General features: G+C 42.5%; 1 protein-coding gene across 4 annotated transcripts; it reads left to right on the top strand.

The window, feature by feature from the left end:
• Positions 1–7,388: 7,388 nt before the first annotated feature.
• add2 (adducin 2 (beta)) lies at positions 7,389–23,176 on the top strand. Of its 4 annotated transcripts, none has more exons than XM_075468309.1 (15): positions 7,389–7,764; positions 11,968–12,154; positions 12,651–12,792; positions 13,275–13,426; positions 13,730–13,810; positions 15,279–15,428; positions 15,614–15,757; positions 15,956–16,054; positions 16,484–16,660; positions 18,048–18,296; positions 19,029–19,145; positions 19,236–19,322; positions 19,426–19,552; positions 21,679–21,716; positions 21,876–21,964. In XM_075468309.1, the coding sequence occupies exons 2-14, from the start codon at positions 12,008–12,010 to the stop codon at positions 21,711–21,713; spliced, it is 1,707 nt and encodes a 568-aa protein (XP_075324424.1). In that variant the 5' UTR covers positions 7,389–7,764; positions 11,968–12,007; the 3' UTR covers positions 21,714–21,716; positions 21,876–21,964. The 4 variants fall into 4 exon arrangements, with proteins under 4 accessions (XP_075324424.1, XP_075324421.1, XP_075324423.1 ...); XM_075468306.1 differs by lacking the exon at positions 21,679–21,716 and adding an exon at positions 20,333–20,416 and having other exon boundaries at positions 7,390–7,764; positions 21,876–23,176; XM_075468307.1 differs by lacking the exons at positions 7,389–7,764; positions 21,679–21,716 and adding exons at positions 11,060–11,208; positions 20,333–20,416 and having other exon boundaries at positions 21,876–23,176.
• The last annotated feature ends 190 nt before the right edge of the window (positions 23,177–23,366 follow it).

Raw genomic sequence — 23,366 nt, 5'->3', positions numbered from 1 at the left:
GGTTGTGAAGGAGAAAATGACAACACCCATTGCGTGTGTCACTCCCGATGGGCTCTCCTTCAAGCACTCATTTTTGTTATCAGAGCTGTGTCCCATTAACCTGATGGGCCGTGATCTGATGTGTAAACTGGGCATTATTTTAACTTCCACACCAGAGGGTGTTAAGGTTATGTCGCAGCCTGAGAAAGTTTTCACAGCGGTGCAGTTTGACTCATCAGCACTTACATATGCTTATGAGTGGAAACTTCCCAGCTCTTCTTCCTCACAACAGCTCGTGGAGGAAGCAAAAGCTTTAGTTTCACCCCTTTCTGATTTCATGCAACCTGCTGATCTGCACTGTACATCACACATTTCTTTGGGGCCTGACTATGACTATGAGAAGAAGTGGTTTCGCACTCCTTTTGAAAAAATATGTACGTCTACTTTATTTTGGAATTCACAAACTGCTGCACTGGCTGTGTGTCTCACTCCAGAGCAATTAGAGTTTTTTAATGTTTGTGGTACTCGCCCTCACATCTCCTTGGCCAAACCTACACATTGGCACTGGCAGGGTGTGGGAGAGTTTGTTGCAACTTGTAAAAAAGAAACTGATTGGACAGTTTCACCTGCTGATCCAAATTTGATGTTTTCTGAACGATTGTCAGCATACAAGAAAACCTTTTTGAGCACAATGCATTGTCAAAGAACTGTGGAACTAGTTCCCACTACAGAATCACATTTTGAAGCATGTTTTTTATCTGAAACAGATCTGTCTTCATTACCCATGTTGGCTGAAGTGCCCACTGATCTTTGGGCTAAAAGCAAAAATGATGTGGGGTTGATAAAAGGCTGTGAACCGGTAATTGTCACCCCTAAATCGGACTTTCGCCCGTGTAAAAAACAATACCCTTTGAAGCCTGAAGCAATCAAAGGGATTAAGCCTGTTTTTCAATCTTTTCAGAAAACAGGCATCATTGTTCCCTGTGAAAATTCACCTGTGAGCACTCCATTATTTCCTGTTAGAAAGATTAGAGATGCTGGCCAGCCAGATGAATGGCGTTTTGTACAGGACCTCCAAGCCGTGAATGCTGCAGTTCAGCCACGTGCACCCACTGTGCCCAACCCACACACTATTTTGTCTCAAATTCCATCAGATGCACAGTTTTTCTCAGTTGTTGACTTGTCTAACGCATTTTTCTCTGTCCCTGTGCACCCTGATAGCCAGTTTTGGTTTGCTTTTGAATTTAAAGGGAAATCTTGGACTTTTACCCGGTTATGCCAGGGATATTGTGAAAGTCCCACTATTTACAATGCTGCTCTCAAAGCTAGTCTGGAACCACTCCAACTAACCCAAGGCTCTGCTCTTTTGCAGTACGTAGATGACATCCTTTTATGCAGCCCATCTAAGCAACAGTGTGAAAAAGACACAGTGACACTGCTGAAGCATCTTCATTCTTGTGGCCACAAAGCCAGCCTTTCTAAATTGCAGTTTGTTCGGGACAAAGTCACCTTTTTGGGCCATGTGATTTCCAAGGAGGGGCGCTCACTTTCTCCTAAACGCGTTGCTGCAGTTCAGAACATTCCTAAACCAGTTACTAACAAACAGCTCATGTCATTTTTAGGCATAACATCTTACTGCCTGAACTTCATTCCTAACTACTCTTCTCTCGAAGCTCCTTTAGGTGCTCTTATCCATGGGAAAGGCCTCCAGTCAGCTGATCGTGTTCCATGGACTTCTGAGGCTGAATCAGCCTTCACTCAGCTTAAGCTGGCTCTTCAAACAGCTCCTACGCTTGGTATCCCAGATCCTCATAAACCTTTCACACAGGCAGTTGATGAGAAGCGTGGTTGTATGACATCTGTTCTTATGCAGGAACACGGGGGAAGACAAAGGCCAGTGGCTTATTTCTCCGCAAAGTTGGACCCTGTGGCTGCAGGTCTGCCTGGTTGTCTTCGTGCTGTTGCAGCTGCAGAGAAAGCTGTCCTGGCCTCCCGAGATATTGTAGGCTACAGTAATTTGACTGTTTTGGTTCCTCATTCTGTTGCCATTATTTTTCTTGAGCAGAAAACCTCACATCTTTCAGCTGCTCGCTGGCTCAGATACACCTCTGTGCTCCTTGATATGCCAAATGTCACTGTTAAACGTTGTACTGTTCTGAATCCGGCTACGTTGCTTCCCACTTCTGATGATGGGGAGCCGCATGACTGTGTAGTTGTTCTGGAACAGGTTTGTACACCCAGACCTGATCTTTCTGACATTCCTCTTCCCAACTCTGACATGATTCTTTTTGTAGATGGATCAGCTTTGCGTGATCCAGCCACAGGTACTAACTGTGTTGGGTTTGCAGTATGTTCTTCACATGACATTTTGCTGTCTGGTTCCCTTCCTAAACACTTCTCTGCCCAAACTGCTGAACTCATTGCACTTACTGAAGCGTGTAAGCTGGCAGCTGGTAAGTCTGTCACCATTTACACAGATTCCAGATATGCTTTTGGTGTTGTTCATGATTTTGGTGCGCTGTGGAAACACAGACATTTCCTTAAATCAGATGGCAAACCCATCTTGAACTCCTCACAGGTTTCTGATCTTCTTGATGCGATCCTTTTGCCTACAGCAATTTCGGTCTGTAAGTGTGCGGCTCACACTATCTCAGATGATCCTGTTGCTCGTGGCAATGCTAGAGCTGATGCTGCAGCTAAGCAGGCAGCTAACTCTTTTCCTACTTTCACTTCCCTCTTTTTGCAAGCGGAAGACACGCCCACAGATTTCCATGCTTTGCAAAGTTTTGCTTCTGCAGATGAAAAACGCATTTGGTCCTCAGCGGGTGCAACTCATACAGATGGTGTTTGGCTGGGACCTGATGGTAAACCCTGTCTTCCTAAACATTTTTTCCCTCACTTTGCTAAATTGACACACGGGTTGGACCATGTGTCAAAAGGGGGGATGCTGAATGCTCTCACTGCTCATTGGTTCACAAAAGGGTTCAGCTCATATGCACAAAAATACTGTCAGTCATGTATGGTTTGTGCTACACACAATGCAGGGAAAGCAATACACACTTCACAAGCTGCACATCCTCCACCAGAAAGACCTTTTGAACATTTAATGATGGACTTTGTTGAACTCACACCAGCTGAAGGAAAGAAATATGCGCTCGTAGTAGTGGACATGTTTAGTAAATGGGTTGAAGTTTTTCCTGCAAAACATGCAAACAGTCATGCAGTAACTAAAGCACTGCTGACAGAAATCATTCCAAGGTGGGGCATTCCAGAGAAGATCAGTAGTGATAATGGCAGACACTTTGTAAACACAGCATTGACCGAGGTTGGTAAGTTCCTGGGAATAAGCTTGCGTACACATTGTGCCTATCATCCACAGAGGTGCTGTGGAGAGAGAAAATGGTACTTTAAAGTCCAAGCTAGCCAAATGTTGTGAAGAAACGGGTCTGCCATGGACAAAAGCATTACCTATTGTGCTCACCTATATGAGGATGAGAATTAGAGCTCGAGTGAACCTCAGCCCATTTGAAGTTTTATTTGGCAGACCTCCTAACCTGGGAGTGGGACCTGTAACCAGACCCCTCCCCTCCACAACTGTTTGTGATGATGCAATGTTGTGTTACTGTCGAAACCTTTCCACTGTCCTCTCTCAAGTTTCACAGACAGTGAAAGCAGCACTTCCAGCCTCAGCGGACACACCCCTGCACCCACTCCAACCAGGTGATTGGATAGTGGTGAAGGAATTTCGCAGAAAACACTGGAAGTCCAAACGCTGGCAAGGTCCGTTCCAGGTGCTACTGGTCACTCACACAGCTGTTAAAGTCGCAGAAAGAGCAACCTGGATTCACGCCAGTCACTGTAAGAAGGTGCCAGAACCAGTAGATGACTTCCACCCTGACATACATCAGCCTAACCAACTCGCCCTGAAGGACAAAGAAAAGAGTCAGCAGTAAAAGCTGTACTCCACCGGTGTGTTAAGTGCTAGTAACCTCTGACACCGAAGATTGAGACATCCTCACCGAGACCTGCGATGAAGCGACGTGATCATCACACGTGTGAACAATGGCAGAAACTGTTTGTTGTTTGTATTTTACTATTTGTAACCAGCATGTGTACATTTTTCTTGATTTCACAGGCAGCAATAATGCAGATCATGTTAAAGATGCCTCTCCTGGTGGCAAGTCCAGAAATGTTTTACAAGAACCATGGGTGACACGTAACGTTTGTTATCAATTGGCGAATTATTCTGTTAAATCTGTCACCGATGCTTCTTGTGTGGTTTGTATGAAAGACGCACAGCCTGTTGCTTTTACAGGTGTGCCTGGGGAAGTTGATCCTTTAACTTGTACTTCCTATGCCATCTGCTCTAAAGGCATTCGTAATGTGACGCTGTACCTGCCTGAAGTTGACCCTGAGATGACAACATCTCCATTCCGTGGTATGAATTGTACTTATCACCTGTGTTTGACACATTGTTGGCTGATGAGAGGAAGTTATTTTAAGGGCGTGGATGGCAAATATCATAGTAAGGGAGACCATTATCCTTGGAGTACTGAATGTCCGCCACTCACCGGTGGCATTATTCCACCACCGCCACATTTTAAGTTATCTAGAGCACGAAATACTTATATAGTTTGCTATGAATCCCAACCTGAACCTGCAAATGAATTCAACAGACATGCCCTGGGCAGTGTCCCACCTGACATGTGTAATGTTACTGTCCCTGTCACATGGGGAAGAAGTAATACTCAGAATTCAGTAGCTTTTCATTGTATTTTTACTTATTGCCTATTTGATTCTCCCTCCATGTCTCATTGGATTTTTAATGATACTTTGCATTCCACTCGCCCTGTCCCTGACATGTTTTGGCTGTGTGGCCGTCACAGTAAGCTACATTCTAGTTTGCCTGCCAATTGGACTGGTAGGTGTGCCCATGTGATGTTGGTATTTAATGTCCGTATTGCTGTTGATCCTTTTGCTCCTCAACCCACCCGCTCAGTACGCAAACACTCTATTCCTGGCAGTTTTGATGATCGTGTCTATGTTGATGCAATTGGAGTTCCCAGAGGTGTCCCTGATGAATACAAAGCCAGAAATCAGATAGTTGCTGGTTTTGAGTCCATTTTCTTATGGCCTACCATTAACAAAAATGTGGACTGGATCAATTATCTTTTTTATAACCAACAGCGTTTTATTAATTACACTCATGATGCTATTGAAGGACTAGCTGAACAGCTAGGCCCCACTTCTCTTATGGCTTGGCAAAACAGAATGGCTTTAGATATGTTGCTAGCTGAACGCGGAGGGGTGTGTGCTTTGATGGGTGATTCATGTTGCACTTTTATTCCTAATAATACGGCTCCGGATGGCTCTGTAACCAGAGCTCTGGATGGCCTCCGCTCCCTCAGAGAAGAACTGGCTGAAAACTCTGGCGTTGACACCTCCCTTACTGGTTGGCTTGATTCAATGTTTGGCAAATGGAAGACTCTTATTCTCTCCCTCCTCACAGGGTTGATTATTGGATTGTGTCTATTGGCTTTTTGTGGATGTTGTATTATTCCCTGTGTGCGAGGCCTCATTGTGCGCGCCATTGATAAGTCTGTGTCTTACCAAATGATTCAACTGACTCAGCAAACTCCTTTGCTTTCAGGTTGTCCTTTTAGTGACTCTGATTTGGACATGGATGATGATGTTTCTGTTTAATTGTTGATGTTTTGATTGTTTATTATTGGACCCTTTATCACTATGATGCCTGCGTTTTAAACTCACGTTGTGTGTGAATGCAGACTGATGTTTACTGATAAAGTTATTATTTTTCTTGCTTCTTTTGGGTTGATTAATATAATGGTATTATTATAATCAAAAGGGTGGAGTGTAAGGGAAAAATTCATTCCTATATACATTGTATGAGTGTTACTCTGTATCACCCGGTAATAACTCATTTAAGACACTTGTTTTTCTCTTTTCTCCCTCTTTCAATGAGGGTATTGTGCTCTTATGATTTAACAACTTTAAGGAGTTTGACAGGGAAGATGGCACGATACTGAGGCGCCTTGGCTGGAGAAAGGGAGGAAAGATAGACAAAGTCTTGAACATATGAAAGGAGTGACTACGTATTAACCTGTATATTAACTGACTTGTTTTCGCCTAAGAGTCAGAGCAACTCTGAACTCTGTTCTGTGTTGTTCTCTCTTGCAAGATATTATTAAAAGCATCTTATCTCCTCAGAAAATAACTGACTCTGTGCCTTACTAAAATTTCCACAACACTTCTTAGCTCATTGTCATTTGCAAAGATTTAGTCTTCTTCCCAATTATTTTTCTCAAGTTTTAACACTTCTTATTAGCTTTTAAGGTGCAGCCATGTAGGCAATCCGATGCCCAGTGTAATTATCAGTCAGCATCTTTAGTTAAATGCTTATTATTCAAGGTATTTATTTATCTAATTGTTGATTTTTTTTTGGTGGAACCATTCACAGCCAGGTAGTAAATGATCTGGTGCCGGTTAGTGGCCCAGAAGCTGGGAACCCCTGACTATCACTTGGGACTTCTGGAAGTAAATGGTAGCACCAGGGCATCAAGGCAAGAAGGGTGAATAGAAATGCTTACATTACTTTCCAGTTTGATACACCAGGAACTGGTTTGTGTTTTGTAAACTTGTTAAAAACAAGTCTAAAATATTCCTTTTACATAAAAAATCAGACCTCGCTTGGGCACTCTCTGAACATGTCGAAAGTTAAAGCACTTTAGTAGCTTTGTCACCTTGACTTTGGAAGTTTGTCTTTTATGAGCAGAATTTAGCAGAAATGTTCAAGCTCATCCAGGTCTGTTTTACTTGTGATTGACCTTATAAATGTGTCCCTTCTTACGCATATCCATCCAATTTGATTAGTCCCACATGGAGTCAAGTTATGTTTTAGAAGCATTAAAGCAAGATTCCCTTCTAGAAGAATACATCTCAATCATTAGCAGTTGTGAATTCAAATGCAAAATGAATATTATTATTATTGTTGTTATTATTCTTCATCAGATTTCATGTGATTTGAAAGATAATAGTATTATACTATACATTTAAAATGAATAGTATAATACTATTATCTTTCAAATCACTGCTATGGAATTGTTTTTGAAAATGAATCCAAATAAAGGGAGCTTATGTTTCATAGCAGCTTTTTTTATGTTTAAGATCCTCATCAGAGCAAAAACTCATTTTACTGTCTGTCAATAAAGTTATAGGCTACATGCTAGAAGCGGTGGAATGTGGCAGAAATGGTTCACTGTTGCCTTTCCACCACCATTTAAAATATCCAGAAGCCCTTATTCAGGTGTTCTCCTTTATAACAGAAGATGGCGCCTGTTTGGCGTGATAGTTTTTATTTATTTATCTTTTTATTTATTTTTTTATCGCACCACTTGAGCTGGTAACATTTACGGAAGCAGCGGAAGAAATCTGGCTGTAAACGCCATGATTAAGTGCAGAGCCAAGACTCCCACTGCGGTGAACCGGCTGGGAGTGTTTGGATGTCAGACTCTGGACAGGCGTGGCAGTGGGTTGGTCCACGCGCACTGAGCGATGAAAAAAAAATGTAAAAAAAACAAAACAGGGTCCATTGAACTGGTATCACTAGAGGCCCGGAAACAGTCTGACAAAGGAGGGCTCGACACGCTATACCAGCAAGCACACATTTGTTTTAATTGACCTAATCTGCTCCCCCCCCTGAGCTCGGATTAGGGTGGTGGGTGTGCCGCACCCACTCAGCGGTCCCGGTCCTGAGGATGCACTGAGGTGAGTACTCACAGCCGCTTTTTCTGTTTAGTTGTATCCAGACATTGATGGTGAGAGGACTGGGCGTTGTACTGGGTCCTCCCTGTCGCGTGCATGAGCGGTGTGTGCGCATTTAACCAATGATGTCCGATAAGAGGCCGCTTGTTTACGGGGTTGTCGCTGGTCGGGCGCTCCCTGCTATGTTTTCACGGGTAGACTCAAATATATTCTTGTAAAAAAAATAAATAATAATAATAATAATAAATGAATAGGCAAACGCTGCTCGGTGAGCTCCTGCGCATCTTGTTATGCTGCGCGTGCTTCCACGGGCTATTTGAAATTGTGACAGACTCGATGCATTCAGCATAGCTCTCATGTATTTGTGTTGTAGCTGCTGACAGTGAGCCAGTTTGTGTGTCTCTCCCGTGCTCTTAGTGGTTATTTGCTGTTTTTCCGCCAGCTCGGGCTGTCATTGTTTCTGTATCATCACGCGGAACACAACACACCCCTTCGTTTGCTGCGAATATGGTTGCTGTTAATGCTTTTGCTCGTTACTTTTAACGGAGCACAGCCCCGCAGTGTTGAGATGTTGCCGCTGGCTTCTGTGTTCTGCGGGAAGCCATTACTGGATCCTCCGCTCTGCTGGTGCTGATGCTGCAGCGCGCGTGAGTGTTGCTAAGCAGCCGCCCCGTGCACGAGGATGGACGGAGGAAGCACAAATAAATAAAATAAGCAGAAAACCATATTGTGCATTTACATTGAAATATGAAGCTGTGGGTCTGCTGCACTAACTGATGCGACCACTAGATCTCATCTTTTCCCACGTGACTTTGCCTATTATCTCCTCTGGTGGTGGGCTTTGCATCTTTTTCTTACATTTTTATTTCAACATTATTTATTTATTTACTGTAACACATGGCCACATAGACCAGAGCATATTATTTGAACAAAGAAATCAGTGGAATAATTCTAACAAATATTTGATGTCAGTGTTTTATTAAGATGAGTATGAAACCCTCTGACCAGAAGACACATTAAAACATATGATAACAGTCTGAAGTTTGTTGCAGTTCTTGCTATCATTCTGCACCAACCATATACAGTAGTCAATGAATAGAAACAGCATACTATAAATGGACTAAATCAGTCACATACATCCACCTGCCTCCCTTTAAATGATTTTCTTTTGGTAGTGTTTATTTATGTATTTTGTCAAGCCGGTTCTCTCATTTAAGAATATAAAGAGGGACCAGAACGGATTTCTGCAGAGATGAAGTATTGATAAACAGCAATTATGCATTAAAGTATCTATCAGCTGACATGTCATGCATTTCTGTATTGAGCTAATGAGTCCATTTATATACGGATCAATTACAGCAAACTTGTTTATAAATGTTTTAGTTCTGTCAAAATGCAGCTGGTTTTAAATCACACTGCGTGCAATCCAGATGTAATTACACTTGAGCTTCCAGCAAAGACTTTCTCACTCAAACTTTGTGATAGGCCGTGTAAACAAGATGTATAGTTTATTATCAGATTTAGGATTTTGCAGCTAAGTTTCATGTATTTTGGTGAGTTCAGTCGGTTAAACTCAAATGATTTGTCCAACATTACCATGAAAACTTAAAAGGTTTGTTGTGTTTAACAGAGCCGGGCTGGATTTATGGGCCGGCTGTTATTGGATTACAACCTGATCTAAATGTAATTATGTGAAACTTAGACACAAAATTAGAATAGAAATTAGACACAGGTATTTTGTGTGCGTTTTGATACCCAAATCAACTTTTAAAGTGATGTACATCAGTCAGAGGTTTATTTTGTGTTTTTGAATATAGAAAGGGACTTATCTCCTCTGTAATGTGTTTTTAGCATATCATGGTATTTACCTAAACCTATAAGGGTGGGTTTTAATATCTTAACCTAACCAAAAAGTACATATCCAGGATAATAGTCCAAGCCAGGAGACAAACCTGGGTTTTCTTGATGAAGCATCACTCCACCACCTCTCTGGCCTCCTGGTTTCTGTTTCTCCTTAAAATTAGGAACTTACTTGTTTCATTTCTTTACATGTCTGCATACATGTAAAAGCAAGAAAAGTTGTGTTCAAGAGCACAAGTCAAACGAGAACATTTTGTAACTGTTGAACATCAACCAAGTAAAAGCGGAAGCAAAGAAAATCAATCCAGAGCAGCTCAGGAATTGATACCCACATCTGTCCCTGTGCTGCTGTTGGATGTCAAAGCTCACACACATAGCAGCACAACCACTCAGTCATTACAAAGATGCCTAATATCTGAAACAAGCTTCATTTCTGTTGTTTAACTATGTTAACTATGGCAACAGAACAAGTGATCTTTTTGTGGTCTGATCTGAAAAAAAAACAACTCTTAGACTTAAAAGCATGCCGTAAAAATCCTGATACTGAAATAAAGATCTCTCTGTTTTGCTGCGTAGCAGGATTCCAGCTCTGGGGGAAGAGCGTGATGGCAGGAAATCAGCTGCATTACCTCCTGAGCTTTTATGAAAGCAAAGTAAAGCGATGATGCTGCATGATCAGCCCTCACAGCGTGACTAAAGATAAATGGGGGAGACAATGATGGAAGGCCAGCAGCCTGAGCACCACATCTAGTCATTAGAACCCTCCCAGAGGCACTGTGAACTACAATCTGTCGAGGGAGAGGGAGAGTTAGAGCTGCTGCCTGAATTTGAGCTTGTGTAAAACAACTGCTTCTTAAAGTACATGAAATCCATTTGAATCCATTTGAGTGTTTATTACACAAATTCTTAGGGGGAAAAAAGGTAAACATTATCAATTGTAGATGTTTAAAGAGTTAAAATTTCTCAGAGAAATTTTTATGATTTTATTAACATGTTTTGTAGCTTTTTGGGCAGCTGATGTACCACTTCAGTGTTTCTGAGTTTATCGGGTTAAAGTGTGCAGTTTATCCAGAAACTCCATTAAAGGTTTAGTCATTTGGAATGCAGGGAGATCTAGTAATATGCATGGTTCTGATCCAGCTTTCTCCCGAGTGTTTGTCCTCTAAAAGCCTGCCCTGACAGGTGGAAACATGAAGGATGGACCTGACAGTGCATGTCAGTTAAGCTTACACAAATCGTTGTCACAGTGACGCTAATAATCAAGTAAGCCATTCAGTCAGTTAGTGGGATGAAGCAGAGGGAGGGTGTGGTGTGTTTGGGACCTTATCTGGTGCCTGCAGCACAGTTTGTGTGTGTGTGTGTGTGTGTCTGTGTGAGTTGGGGAGGGGCCAGCTCTTCACTGGAGCTTCTTACGGTAACACTTAACTCTTTCTTCATTTACCGAGCTGTATCAGCTTGCTAACTTCCTGTGAGCGGTTCTGATGATGCTGCCTGCATGTGAGCTCCCAATGCCTATCCCTGCATTCTCTAAAGCTTTGCACTTCCACCAGCCAGGAGTCTGAGGGATACAGCGCCCTTAATGTGAGGGTAGGTTTTCATCTTTACGTTGCATTTGAAAAATACATAAACATGAAGAATTATTGTGCGGTCCCACATACTGTTTATATTGTTCTTCCACATAAGAAACTCTCCTTGACATGTCAGTACAAGATGCAAAGACAGTTGGGGTTGATCTGCATTATACTTAAGGGAGAATTTAGATTTATTGGACAATATTTGATATTTATTTTGGATCACTTTTGAGGTACTAACTCTTTCCGTGACGAGCTCTGATGCACCCTTGGAAGCCAAGACTTTGGTGGAGTCTTCTTCCATTTGCACATTTACCTGCATTTCTTGATGGCTTTGTCTTCTTGGTCTGAGAAGGATTACGACTTCAGCAGCTTATGGTTTATATATTCAGGAGAGTTTTCTGATCATACATTCGTATCACAAGCTTTTCGGGGCATGTTTTTTACCCAAAGCGGAGCATTTGTAGTCACATGTTACAGTAAAGTGAAGCTACATGTGTGAGGGATTGGGTTCTGTGAAAAGTAAGTCAGGTTTTTTGGTACAAACATGTTCAGCCACGCCTTCGTCCCTCTGTGAATATCAAGGTTGGGAAGTGTGTGTGAGTGGTGACAAACTATATTCCTATTTGTTGTTATTTACACTCCTACCAGTGACTAATTGAATAATCAGGGAATTTTGCATCCATCCTATCAGACTGCTTACCGTTATTTGGCAGCTTGTCAGCCTCTTCTTTCAGCATTTGTAATGTTTCTTTATTGTATCTTTTTCTTTCAGTTCTCCTTCTGGTTGTAAGAGACCCACAGCAAGACAGAAGATGAGCAAATCACCCACCCCAAAGGGCACCCCGGTGCAGCGCAGCCCCAGTGATGGGGTCCCCGAGGTCATCCAATCTCCCCAGCACTCCACCCCTGGCTCTGGACCGCAGCATAAGAAACGCATCTCCAGTCTCCTCCAGAGTCCAGTGAGTTGGCTGTTTGTGTCTGTGATTGATTGTTTTTCCTTTTTCTTTGACTCTGTCCTATCTAGATGGGATTACCTCCCCACAGTAGAATAAATCTGTACTGAAATGCCACTTGATAGCTCGGGTTGGAGCTGGTGGTGGATGCCAGTGTGAGTGCACGTGTCCCTGTGAGAATGTCAGGGCAACAGTGAAGCCTCATGATGCTCATTAAATTTCATTTGAAGTGAAGAGAAAGCAATGATGGAAAGAGGCTGAGTCACTGAATATGTTTACTCATCATCACCCCTGTTGTGTATCAGTATTTGCTAACACGTACACTGGGCTCTCCTTAATTTTTTGCCCTTCATGATTGTTTGAAACTATTCTGACGAGGTTTAGAGGTAATTAGCTGTCTAAATCCTGTACTCTAACCTTAAAAACCAAAGATTTTCTCTGTTGTCTGTGATTAGACTTTGTCGTGATGGTACAGGGATGTCTGATCTGTTTTCATGTGCAGTCATTCAGAGAAGAGCTGGATGTGCTGATCCAGGAACAGATGAAGAAAGGTGGCAGCTCATCCAACCTCTGGGCACTGAGACAGCTCGCTGATTTCATGGCGTCTCATGGCTCTCCGGCCTCTCTGCCAGTCTCGCCTTCCAGTATGTGTTAAATTCCTTTGAAGGAACCTTCATTATATTAAATTTGCTTTAAAAATGCTATCATTCAGTTGAAACTCTGTTAGCCACATATACATACACAAGGTTTGTCATGATAGTCTGTAGATTTGCAGCTTCATTCCCTGAGGTCCCATGATTCAAATCCTATTATCATCCTTTTTTTTATTGCTTTATTATTATTAGTATTCATGGTAAGTTGCTGAGTTCCATTCCATTGCCAACCGCCTCTACTAGCAGATGCCAGTACCAACAATTCTATCATTAACTGTATGTAAAGCAGCTGTTAATTGGTGTGTTGTGGGCTCCTTTGGTCATGGCAAAAAGAGGCTGGGACTTTGCACTGTTCAGTCAATAAGCTCTTCCTCACGCACAGACAGTACATCTTACATTGTAAATATTATCCATGTGTTGCCTTTTGAGTCTGTATTTTCTTTTTAATGATTTATTTTTTTGTTGGTTTACAGACATGATGATGGTGACGCCCATTAACGACCTGCATGGATGGGAGCCTGGCAGCATGGTGAAGGGCGAGAGGTTGATGCGCTGCAAGCTGGCCAGCACCCACCGCCTGTTCGACCTCTTCGGTTGGGCCCAGATCAGCCGAACCTGTCTCACAGTTAGTTTTAAAACCATTTCACATTTCGTCCAAACCTTTATTTATTTTTTAGATCAAAATATGTCATTTGAAGGATACCAAATACACCTCAACTAACTGTTAGTGCTCAAAACGATATTAGCCTTGGTCAGCTTGTTTCTGTATTAATTCTGGAGTAAAAAGGGTTTATTCCAAATATGAATTGAAGATAATGGTTGTTCTAATAAGATTAGCTTGATACCTTTAATCTGTGGTCACATGATTGAATCTACACTGTACACGCTGTTATGGGTTCTTAGTAGTGTCACTCCTCCTTCCTGCCAGCTGCGTGTAAGTAAAGAACAAGAACACTTCCTGGTGCTTCCAGACGGCCTGACCTATAGTGAGGTGACTGGATCCAGTCTGGTGAGTCATGATTTGAGTTGAATACTCATAGCTTGACTGTGTTGGCTGCAATGTTATTGGTACAATGCAAACTTAGATTATATTTTTGCAATCAAATGCACCAAATGCTTACTATTAAACACTACAACCAGATAAACTGATTTTTTTATACAAATAGACATAAAGTGGACATAGTATGATGATCTCCAGTGATTAACTCTTAATGTTGGGTACCTCTAGATTAGCTTTGCACACTTCATAAATCCAAATAGTTTGTCATTTCTCCTGGGAGAAGCCGACTCTGGAGAAAGAGAGGGTCTGGCAGAAGTCTTCTGGCTGATCGAAGTGCTGGAGCCTTGCCGAAGGGGCCCGAAAGGGGAAGACTGTGACTCGTGAACGTTGAGAAACTTTGAGAAACGCACAACGTTTTCAAGCTTGACAACACATGAAATCCAGCTTTACCTGTTCGAGCCAGAATCGGATTTGAAATATCAAAGTAAGCAACATTACGAACTGTCACAACGAAGATTACAGCAAGACTCTGTTTGGTACCTGCTTGCGGGAGTAACTGTTTCTGAGCAGTTTTTACACCCTTTTTCACTGCGTGTAACTATGGTTTTTGTCCTAAAATCCTTCATAAAGCCAACACAACACAGACATTTGAAACAGCTTCACTCACCACTTGCAGTTCAGACTTGTATCCTTTTCTTGTTTGAACAGCTTCTACTTTTATCTTTAGTCTCCCTGCAAAGCCAGTGTTGTACTTGTTCTTTTTCATAAAACTGTCATCTGTGTAGGGAACAAATCCAAACTTTTTCCCGAATCCATCATTTTTCAAACCGCATCCACTGATCCAAGATTGCTGGTTCCTTGAGGCAGCTGAAAAGGGTCAACTTTAACCTCACAACCAAAAACATATTTTCTTGAGGAAATCTCTGATACAAAAACAAAAGTACAGTGCTTTTAAAAGTACTAGAGGATGACTTATTCCTTGTTGCAGAATATCATCTGCTTTTGAAATCATTGCAGGGGATACCATGCGCTATCTATCTCCCATTGGGCGCACGCTACACAAAAAGAAATCCTGCCTTTCACTCACTGTGACGTGTGAGTGAAAAGTTCTAGAAAGAAAGTCTTGCAAGGTATGGTTCGGAACTATTGGATAAAATGAGTTCCTTCTCCCTAAATATACTAAAACCTTTTTTGAGCTTTGGGTGATGTTTAAGGTGATAGCACATCATTTTAACGCTGCAGATCAGCCAGAAAACATGGAAAAGCATGTTGTGGGACCTTTAATATTTATTATTTATCGTTATTATGCTTTTATTCATGTTTTAAATCTTCCATTGGATTAATGGTGCTAAAAGAATGTTACAGAATTCTGACTTTACTCACCACACATCAGATGTGTCAGAAGGTTCAAGTTTAGTCAAACCACGGTTACGTCATCTTGAAGCTGTGATGCTGATGGTACTTTGCTCTTTCACAGGTGAAGGTGAATATCCTTGGTGAGGTGGTTGAGAAGGGCAGTACCAACCTCAGAGTGGATTCTGAGAAGTTCAGTCTGCACTCTGCCATCTACTCGGCGCGACCTGATGTCCGTTGCCTGTTTCACCTCCAGACACCATCTACAGCGGCGGTGAGTCAGCGTGGAATTACCACACAGCCAGCTTTGCCCTGTTTTGTCTTTTCATAGACAAACTTCCTTTGAATTAAATATTTTAAATCAGTGGTGATTGACGCCATCGTCTTCACACACACACACACACTGTGAGCATGTTCCTCTTATATTACCTTCCAAAGCTCACAGCCAACTTCCCCTAGGTTTCAGCTATGAAGTGTGGCCTCCTGCCTCTGTCCCACGAGGCTCTGCTGGTTGGTGATGTGGCTTATTATGACTATAATGGAGTCATGGAGGAGGAGGAGGACCGAGTGGAGCTGCAGAAGAGCTTAGGCCCCACCTGTAAGGTAAGCAGACCGCAGGAGACCAGACTTAATGTAACATTAATTCAGCCGTTGTTTCTCCTGTGCCGCCCACATGGGACTGAGATTTAAGAATGAATAGAGAGAAGACAGAAGGTGAAGTGGCCTTACACTGGATTAAATATTCAAGCTGGTGCCGCTCCTCACAGCTGAGTAGGTAATGTTGACTTTTTTACCTCCCAGGTTCTGGTGCTGAGGAATCACGGCATTGTGGCTCTCGGGGAATCTGTGGAGGAGGCCTTCTACACCATCTACCACATCCAGGCAGCCTGCCAGATCCAGGTAGCTCACACACACACACACACACTAACTCACTGCTATACTGAAAAGCAGCTGCCGGGCCAGAGAAAGAATGCTGCCGCTGTGTGTGTAGGCAGTGTAGGTTCATCAGTTTTACACCTGAGCACTTGCCCTTCTCTTGGTACCCTTGCACTGTTATTCAGTCAGCAGCTCTGCACTGCAGTATTAAACACTACAGTGGTATCATGAGCCAAAAAACACACTGCAGGAGCAGCAATGGCCTGCAGGGAAGCAGATATGTGACACACTGTGAGGTTATATTGTCCTCACTTTTGTGTAAGGTGCTGTGCTTTTATGAATGTAAACAGGATGTGTGTGCGTGTGTTTGTGTGAGTGTGAAGCAGGCTGGAAAAAAGAGCTGAAGAAACTGTTTTTAGCTGAATTAAAGCTGTGTGTGGATGTTTTCGTTAGGTGTCCGCTTTGTGTTGCGCCGGTGGGGAACAGAACCTGATACTGCTGGACCGCACCATCCACAAACCCAATCCGGCCGGCACCGTCGGCTGGGCTGGCTCCACCTTCGGACCCCTGCATAAGAGCCGCATCGGGGAGCATGAGTTCGAAGCCCTCATGAGGACTCTGGATAACCTGGTAAGCAACAGTTAAAATGTTTACACAGCGATGTTCGAGGACACCAGCAGTCAATTTTTTTTTCGAGGAAGATTTCACTCATTTTGTAACATGAATTTCCTAAAAGAATCCCTAAAGTCTCCAAAATGAAGCAGATATGCTCATGAGTCCCATTGCATTGTAGAATCCAATAGCGCTGAGGCTTTACCTCTATAAGGGATTACAATTTAGGTTAGTTCAGTCCCTGCTGTCCTGGATTTAAATTTCCTTCTTAATGTAACCTTGTAACCCCGCTTGTAACCCCTCCCAAATATCTGGCAGTGGAATATTAGCGTAGCTAGACTGCTCTTTCTGTGCAATGAAAGAGCAACATATGTGCAGAAAGTTTGTCTGCTTCATAATCAGCTCACTGTTCCTGCTGCTTAATTTTTAACACAGATGGCATGCAATACTAAACTAATCTTCTTATAAAAGTACAGAATTATCCACATATTATTGTGCCAGCCGAGTCACTGTAGTCACTGTGTTCATGTTTCACATGAGTCACAGTATTCAATGCTGTCTGACTTGGAGATACAATTCAGCATCTTGTTTTATGTGAAACTTGACATTTATTTGTAAAGCAGAAGCCATAAATTCTGATACTAAATCAGCCAAATTGGCTTTTGGATTGGTTCAGTAATTTGAACTTCCAGATAACCAATCCCAGCTGTCTGATTGATAGTTCAGCTTTATTTATTTACAACAAAACAATTCAGACACACAATAAATCCACCACTCACAAGTTTGTGCAGCTATTGACATGAAAACATTGCATTGACCCCCATTCATTTTGGACCACTCGCCTTAACCCTGACCAGAACTGCATAGATGTCACTTTTGGTCCCCTCAAGGACTGCTGAAGTAGTCCCAGAGACTTCTCAAAATCAGAATTGTCTTCAGTTGTCTGATGCATGTGAACATTTGCTTGTTAAAACCACCATCCCTCATCGCTCGACCACAGCAGAAGCACTTTAGAAAAATTCTGCTATATTTCTTGTTGTTGCTTCAAAAAATAAGCATTAACGATTTTCTGTGGTTTGCAAATGGAAAGCTTTTAATACACATGCTTAGAGTGCAGAATCATTGGGAGCTTAACAGGACACATACGGCTCTCCTACAGCTGTTCTGTGGTCTAAAGGTTCAAAACAGAAACAACAGTGCTGCAGGGTGAAAACAGACACTTTTGGAAATGGTGCTTTCTGTCTAGTTTCTCAGAAATGTCCCTTACCCAGCACTGAGGTGATATTATTGTATTATTTCAGTACTGCATTGTCATGATTCAGCTTAATGTGACACTGTGCAGCTGAAGTTGTGAAAGAGATCTTCCTACTGCATGTCTACACCATCTCGCTCTGGTGTTTTTCAGGGCTATCGTACCGGCTACGCCTACCGTTTCCCTGTGCTGCTGGAGCGGACGCGAACGCGGAGGGAGGTGGAGGTGCCGGCAACTGTGACAGCCTTCCATCTGTTAGACGACGACGGCCTCCACCCGTCTCTGAGGCAGCACCCGTTTGCTCAGCGCCAGCAGCAGGAAAGGACCCGATGGCTCAACACCCCCAACACCTACCAGAAAGTCAACCAGGAGCAAGCGAGCCCGGGACACCAGCGCACCACTGTGAGAATCTGTGGATGAGTCTGAACAATTATTACTAAACACACTGACCAACGTGCATCTTCTCTACTAACTGTGCAGTGCTACATCGGTACAGTCACTGTTCTATAATCAAATGTGGCCACTTAGACTGTGCCCGTTTGAATGTTGAGGGATAAAAGGAAATGATGGAGCACTGCTGAGGTGAAGGATCAGAACATGGAGTGAGATTAAAGTGTTTTCCTCTGTGACTGACTTTAGAATGACAGTCAGAGGAGAAATTCAGTGTATTTGGTGTGCTATAACCAGAACTATTTTCTCCATCAAGAATCAACTGATTTTCCTCAGATTCGTATGCAGTCTGATCCATTTATTTTTCTCTTGAAAGCTTATAGAAGAGATGAGACAAAGCTGCAAAGATGCGTGAGTGGTTATTTACATCAGTGGGAGGAGCTTTATTCCTTCAGTCCCTCCCACGTCCTTTTCCTCCTCTTGTCTGCATTGCAGGGGAAAGCCCACCAGGTCTGTAATGACTAACACAGAGCAGACTCTGCCCTCTGGTGGCCAAACATGCAGCACATTGAGGATTAACTCACTAGAAAACATACTTTATCAGAAAAAAACAAGAATCAAGTTGTGATTCAACTATGTCTGACTAAATCAGGCGGACATGGTTCACTCCCATCAACTCTGCTTGTTTTTCTTTAAAAAGTAGTGGAAGAAATACAGTTTTGATGTTGGTGTTTCGTCCTGCAGTGGCTGAAGTCAGAAGAAGTCACACAAGCTGGCAGCACAGCCATCAAGATAGAGAACCCAAACCAGTTTGTGCCTCTTTTCACCAATCCGCAAGAGGTGATTGAGACACGAAACAAGGTACGTCTGTCCCCCGCGGTTCCCTCCTTTGCTTTTTCCATGAAGTCACATGAATCCAAAATATTAACAGAAACGTTTCCATGTCCACAGATCCGACAGCAGAATCGTCAGGATATGAAAACAGCAGGACCACAGTCTCAAGTCCTCGCAAGTGTCATAACAGAGGAAAGCCCTCCGGTAACCTCCTCTCTCCCTGCCGGCAGAACATTTAATCTATTCTCCCTCCTTTAAATATCAAAAGCTGTGTTGTGTGTATTTTGTGTTTCTGCTTGTCCATCAGACCCCAGTGAGCCCACCCAAAGTCCCACCTGAGCCAGAACCTCCCAACCCCTTTAACCAGCTGACGGACCAGGAGCTGGATGAGTACCGGAAGGAGGTCCAGAGGAAACAGGATGGAGGGACTAATGGTAGGTTCTGTTCAGCCTGACTCACAGCTGCTCAAATGACCTCAGCCATTCTTTTTAGCATCTTTACTACAAAGCAAATACAATGATTTTAAACTCTTTAAATTAGTATTACACCAGTATATTATTGTCATTAGTTAGACGCCCTGTGGACATATTGACCTGAGAGGCTGTTAGATTGTAACCCCAAATCAGGTGTTTGCTGGTAAAACTAGGAGTATTTAACATACGTACTGGGAGATGATACTCGGGCAAAACAGAGATTAGATAAATGATTAAAGATGTACTAAAACAAAAAAAAGAAACTCCTAACTCATCTGATAATCTTTCATCATCATGCTGTAGAGATGTCTGCATATTCTTTGTAATATTGCATCGTAAAGTCTGTCGAATGTGCCACACCTCACTTTCTTCTAAACCTTTCTTAATCAATTCAGACCTAAGACTGTGTGTTCTGTTCTGTTCTTCTAAAAGCTGACAGTCCTCTTAATAATTTAAACTGCCCACTAAAACAACTTACAGGGTTAAATCTTCTGCGTTTATTGTATGTTATTGATTTTGCCCTCGTGTTAAGCAACATTTTATTTAAAAAAGGCTCGAAAGGTAAAAGCACACGTATGTCACATCTGGTCTGAATGGATTAAGCAAACACGGTTTGACTTGGTGACTGTGGTGTAGACTGTTTTGACTTCTCTGTGTGGCACAAATCTAACCTCCTGCTCAGCTAAACCCAAGCTGTCCCTCACTTTTTGTGTGTGTCTGTGTGCATTTTCGTGGAAAAAGGGGAGGAGGTGGCAAATGACAAGGAGTGTACCCCTGCTACCTCCCCTACAAAGGGCCCCGAGGCCTGCCTCCCTCCTCTCTCAGGTGAGGCTTGGCAGAGCGCCGGTTGTCTGCCCGGCTTGCCCTCCATGCTGCTTATCTGACGCACAGCCTGGGACTCAGTGCTGCTTCTGCCTCTGCCTCATGCCTTAAATGCTCCCTGACAGTCGTGTTACTCCTCCTCATACCCAGCAGATAGTGATTCTGCTCAGTGCAGTTCAGAGACTGTTGATGGAATTGCTCGTGGATTGTTTTGTTTTCATCTTATTTAATATACTGATATCTATTAATATTTACTGACAGCGAGAGCACATTCTCTACCTTGGGAATAATAGTTTCTCAAAATGGGCAAACGCAAGCGCTTTAAGCGCTCTTTAATGTTTTACAGAGCTTCGACAGCAGATGGCCCTCATGCAGTTGTAAATTGATACACAAAGTGTTTAAATGAGATTGAGTTGATTAAAAGCCCCAGAAAAAAAGCTAAGAGTAAGATTATTTGTTTTGTTAAATATAAAATTAACAATTTATGAAGAAATATACATAAAGGGTATCTATTCCCATCACACTTCGAAATCAGAAGAGGTCCCTGCGTGTTGAATTGTAACATGATTATATTTAGGAGTATTCTTTAACTTGAACATAACAATCTCATCTGATTATCCCAAATAAATCCTTTCTCATGTATGATTTAACAGATTTGTCTGTCTGCCCAAAACGGGACAGTTTTGTCGTAGTTATCGATTCATTTCATTCGTTTTTGAAAATCCTGACAAAAGATGCCTTGAGACTCTTTGTCTCTTAACAGAATACAGCGCAAACTCTCCACAGACTGAGTGCCTCTGCTTAATCCACAGCTCTATTCAAAGTTTAAACTGAACTATTTAATTGGAACTACTAATGCAAACTAATGACAGAGTCACCTTGATGGTCCATGTTAGACACCTGGAGGAGTAACGTCCACTGTCAGCTTTTGTCGTTGTGTGTGATTTTTGTCAGAGAAGACATTTTGACTTTACATAGCAGGAAAACACCGGTGAAACCATATCTCTGCTACTTCATCGAAGCAGAAGTAAAGGCGCTGGCATGCTCAGCTGTGACAATGAGTCAGAACCACCATAGCATGCAGCTAAAATGGAATACAACTTTTAGGAATAAGTCAAAATGTATAGTGAATGTGTGTTGGCTAAGTTACTGTTTGAGTTACACATATCAGCCCATCTGTCTCTGCACCCACTGTATCTGTTGTACTCTCTTCTTCTGTGTCTGTCCGTCTCTCCTTTTCGGTGTTACTCCACACTGGTTCATAGGGTACACTTCTGGTGCTCTGGTCTTGTCGCTCTAGGATGTAAGTACAAGGAAAAAGTATGGCAGCCCACTTCTCACAAAGCAAGCATGTTCATCTGCAGTGACGTGTCGAGCATGTAGCTTTGCAGCTCCAAGCGTCTCAAGACTCTTGCGTGCGTTTGCTGAATTTTTTTCTTCTTCTTTATGATGATACTTGTAGAAGAGGAGGCAAAGGCCGACTCTCCAGCCATTCAAAACGGAGGAGAGGAGGAGAAGCAGACGACGGAGGAGCTGGAGAAAGGCATGAAGGCTCTTTCAACCAACGACACCTCCTCCACTCCTGCTGTTCCGCTGACCAAACTGCAGGGTGGCACTCCCGAAGGTTCCCCCTCCAAGTCCCCATCCAAGAAGAAAAAGAAGTTCAAGCCGCCGTCATTCCTGAAGAAGAGCAAAAAGCAGAAAGAGAAAGCAGAGACCTGAGACGGTCACGCAGATGCATCAGACCTCGGTGAAATACTACAGTGAAATACTTCATAGTGTATGACAGAGTGGACCACCCCAGATCTATTCAGCGCCATTTCAAATGTCATTCACAGGCACGGTGTATTTTACTGTACCACTGCTACTCACTGATTTTGATGTATGTGGTGATTCATCTGAAGCAGGTTAATCTGAAGCACTGGTTCTCATTTTCACATACTCTTTGACCCACGCGGGACACGACTCCCGAAGTTGACGCACTACTTCTGATCACTCACAGTTTCTGTATTCCTCCTGTCTTTTTTTCCCTCCTGCTGTGTGATCAGTCTGTTACTTCACTGCACAGGCAGTCCAACATGTTTCTCTCTAAAAGCAGACTCTGGTCCTGTGCAGCTGCCACATTCGTTTCATGCATTTTCTCATCAACAACATTGCAAGACAAGGTGGAAAGCCTCCATTATTATCCATGTATAGGCACCTGACACATGTAGATGAACATTCTAGCACGTCACATTTGTTAATCGTTATAGGCATTTATTAGTTAGCATTTGGTTGTAGTTATCTGATGTCGCAGGTATAATATGTGAGCACAAGTGCAGGACATGTAGACAAATATAGTGATAGCTTCTTATGGTGCTCTGCTGAGTGCTAGTTTTGTGTTAAACTATAAGCCTGTTGAAGAGGAAAAGAAAAGCAGAGAGATCCTACTGGCTAGCAACAAAATGGGCCGCTGTGAACGCTGTTATCAAAACCTAATGGATAAAGCATAATGAATATGTTGTTCGTCAGTGCAGTCTGAAACCCAGTAAATGAGTTTACTGAAGGTAACAAACATTCCACCTTTCTCATTTTCTTTTAAAAATGTACACGTGCAAAATACCTCTCCAGTAATTTCAGTTTGAACGAGTAGCTCCTATCAAAACGCTGATGTATGATGTTGGCTCATGATTTTGATTTGTTTTATATATTAGAATGTATATGTGAGTGTTGCAAGGTTGCCATGTATCAGCCATTAAACATTAAGTTTGGTTTCAAATGAGATGAACATCTTGTGTCTGTCTTCCAAGAATTGATCATCATTTATAATGGCCTCCTGCAACTTTAATCAAATGTCAGTGTATCCTTGTATGCAGAATAACATTTTACATGCTTACACAACATTAATTTACATTCTGGATGTCTGGCGGATATTTAAGTGCCATAAGAAGTGAGCTAGAACATATTCAGTTAA

The sequence above is a fragment of the Odontesthes bonariensis genome, chromosome 6, assembly GCF_027942865.1.
Source record: "Odontesthes bonariensis isolate fOdoBon6 chromosome 6, fOdoBon6.hap1, whole genome shotgun sequence".
NCBI lineage: Eukaryota > Metazoa > Chordata > Actinopteri > Atheriniformes > Atherinopsidae > Odontesthes > Odontesthes bonariensis.
Note: the sequence above shows the minus strand (reverse complement) of the source record. Positions and strands in the feature narration are given on the sequence as shown.

Coding starts and splice junctions, on each gene's coding strand:
- add2 (XM_075468306.1), top strand. CDS start 12,008: ATGAGCAAATCACCCACCCCAAAGGGCACCCCGGTGCAGCGCAGCCCC. Junction 16,661..18,047: donor TGAGGACTCTGGATAACCTG/GTAAGCAACAGT, acceptor GGTGTTTTTCAG/GGCTATCGTACCGGCTACGC. Junction 20,417..21,875: donor CTGCCTCCCTCCTCTCTCAG/GTGAGGCTTGGC, acceptor TGATACTTGTAG/AAGAGGAGGCAAAGGCCGAC.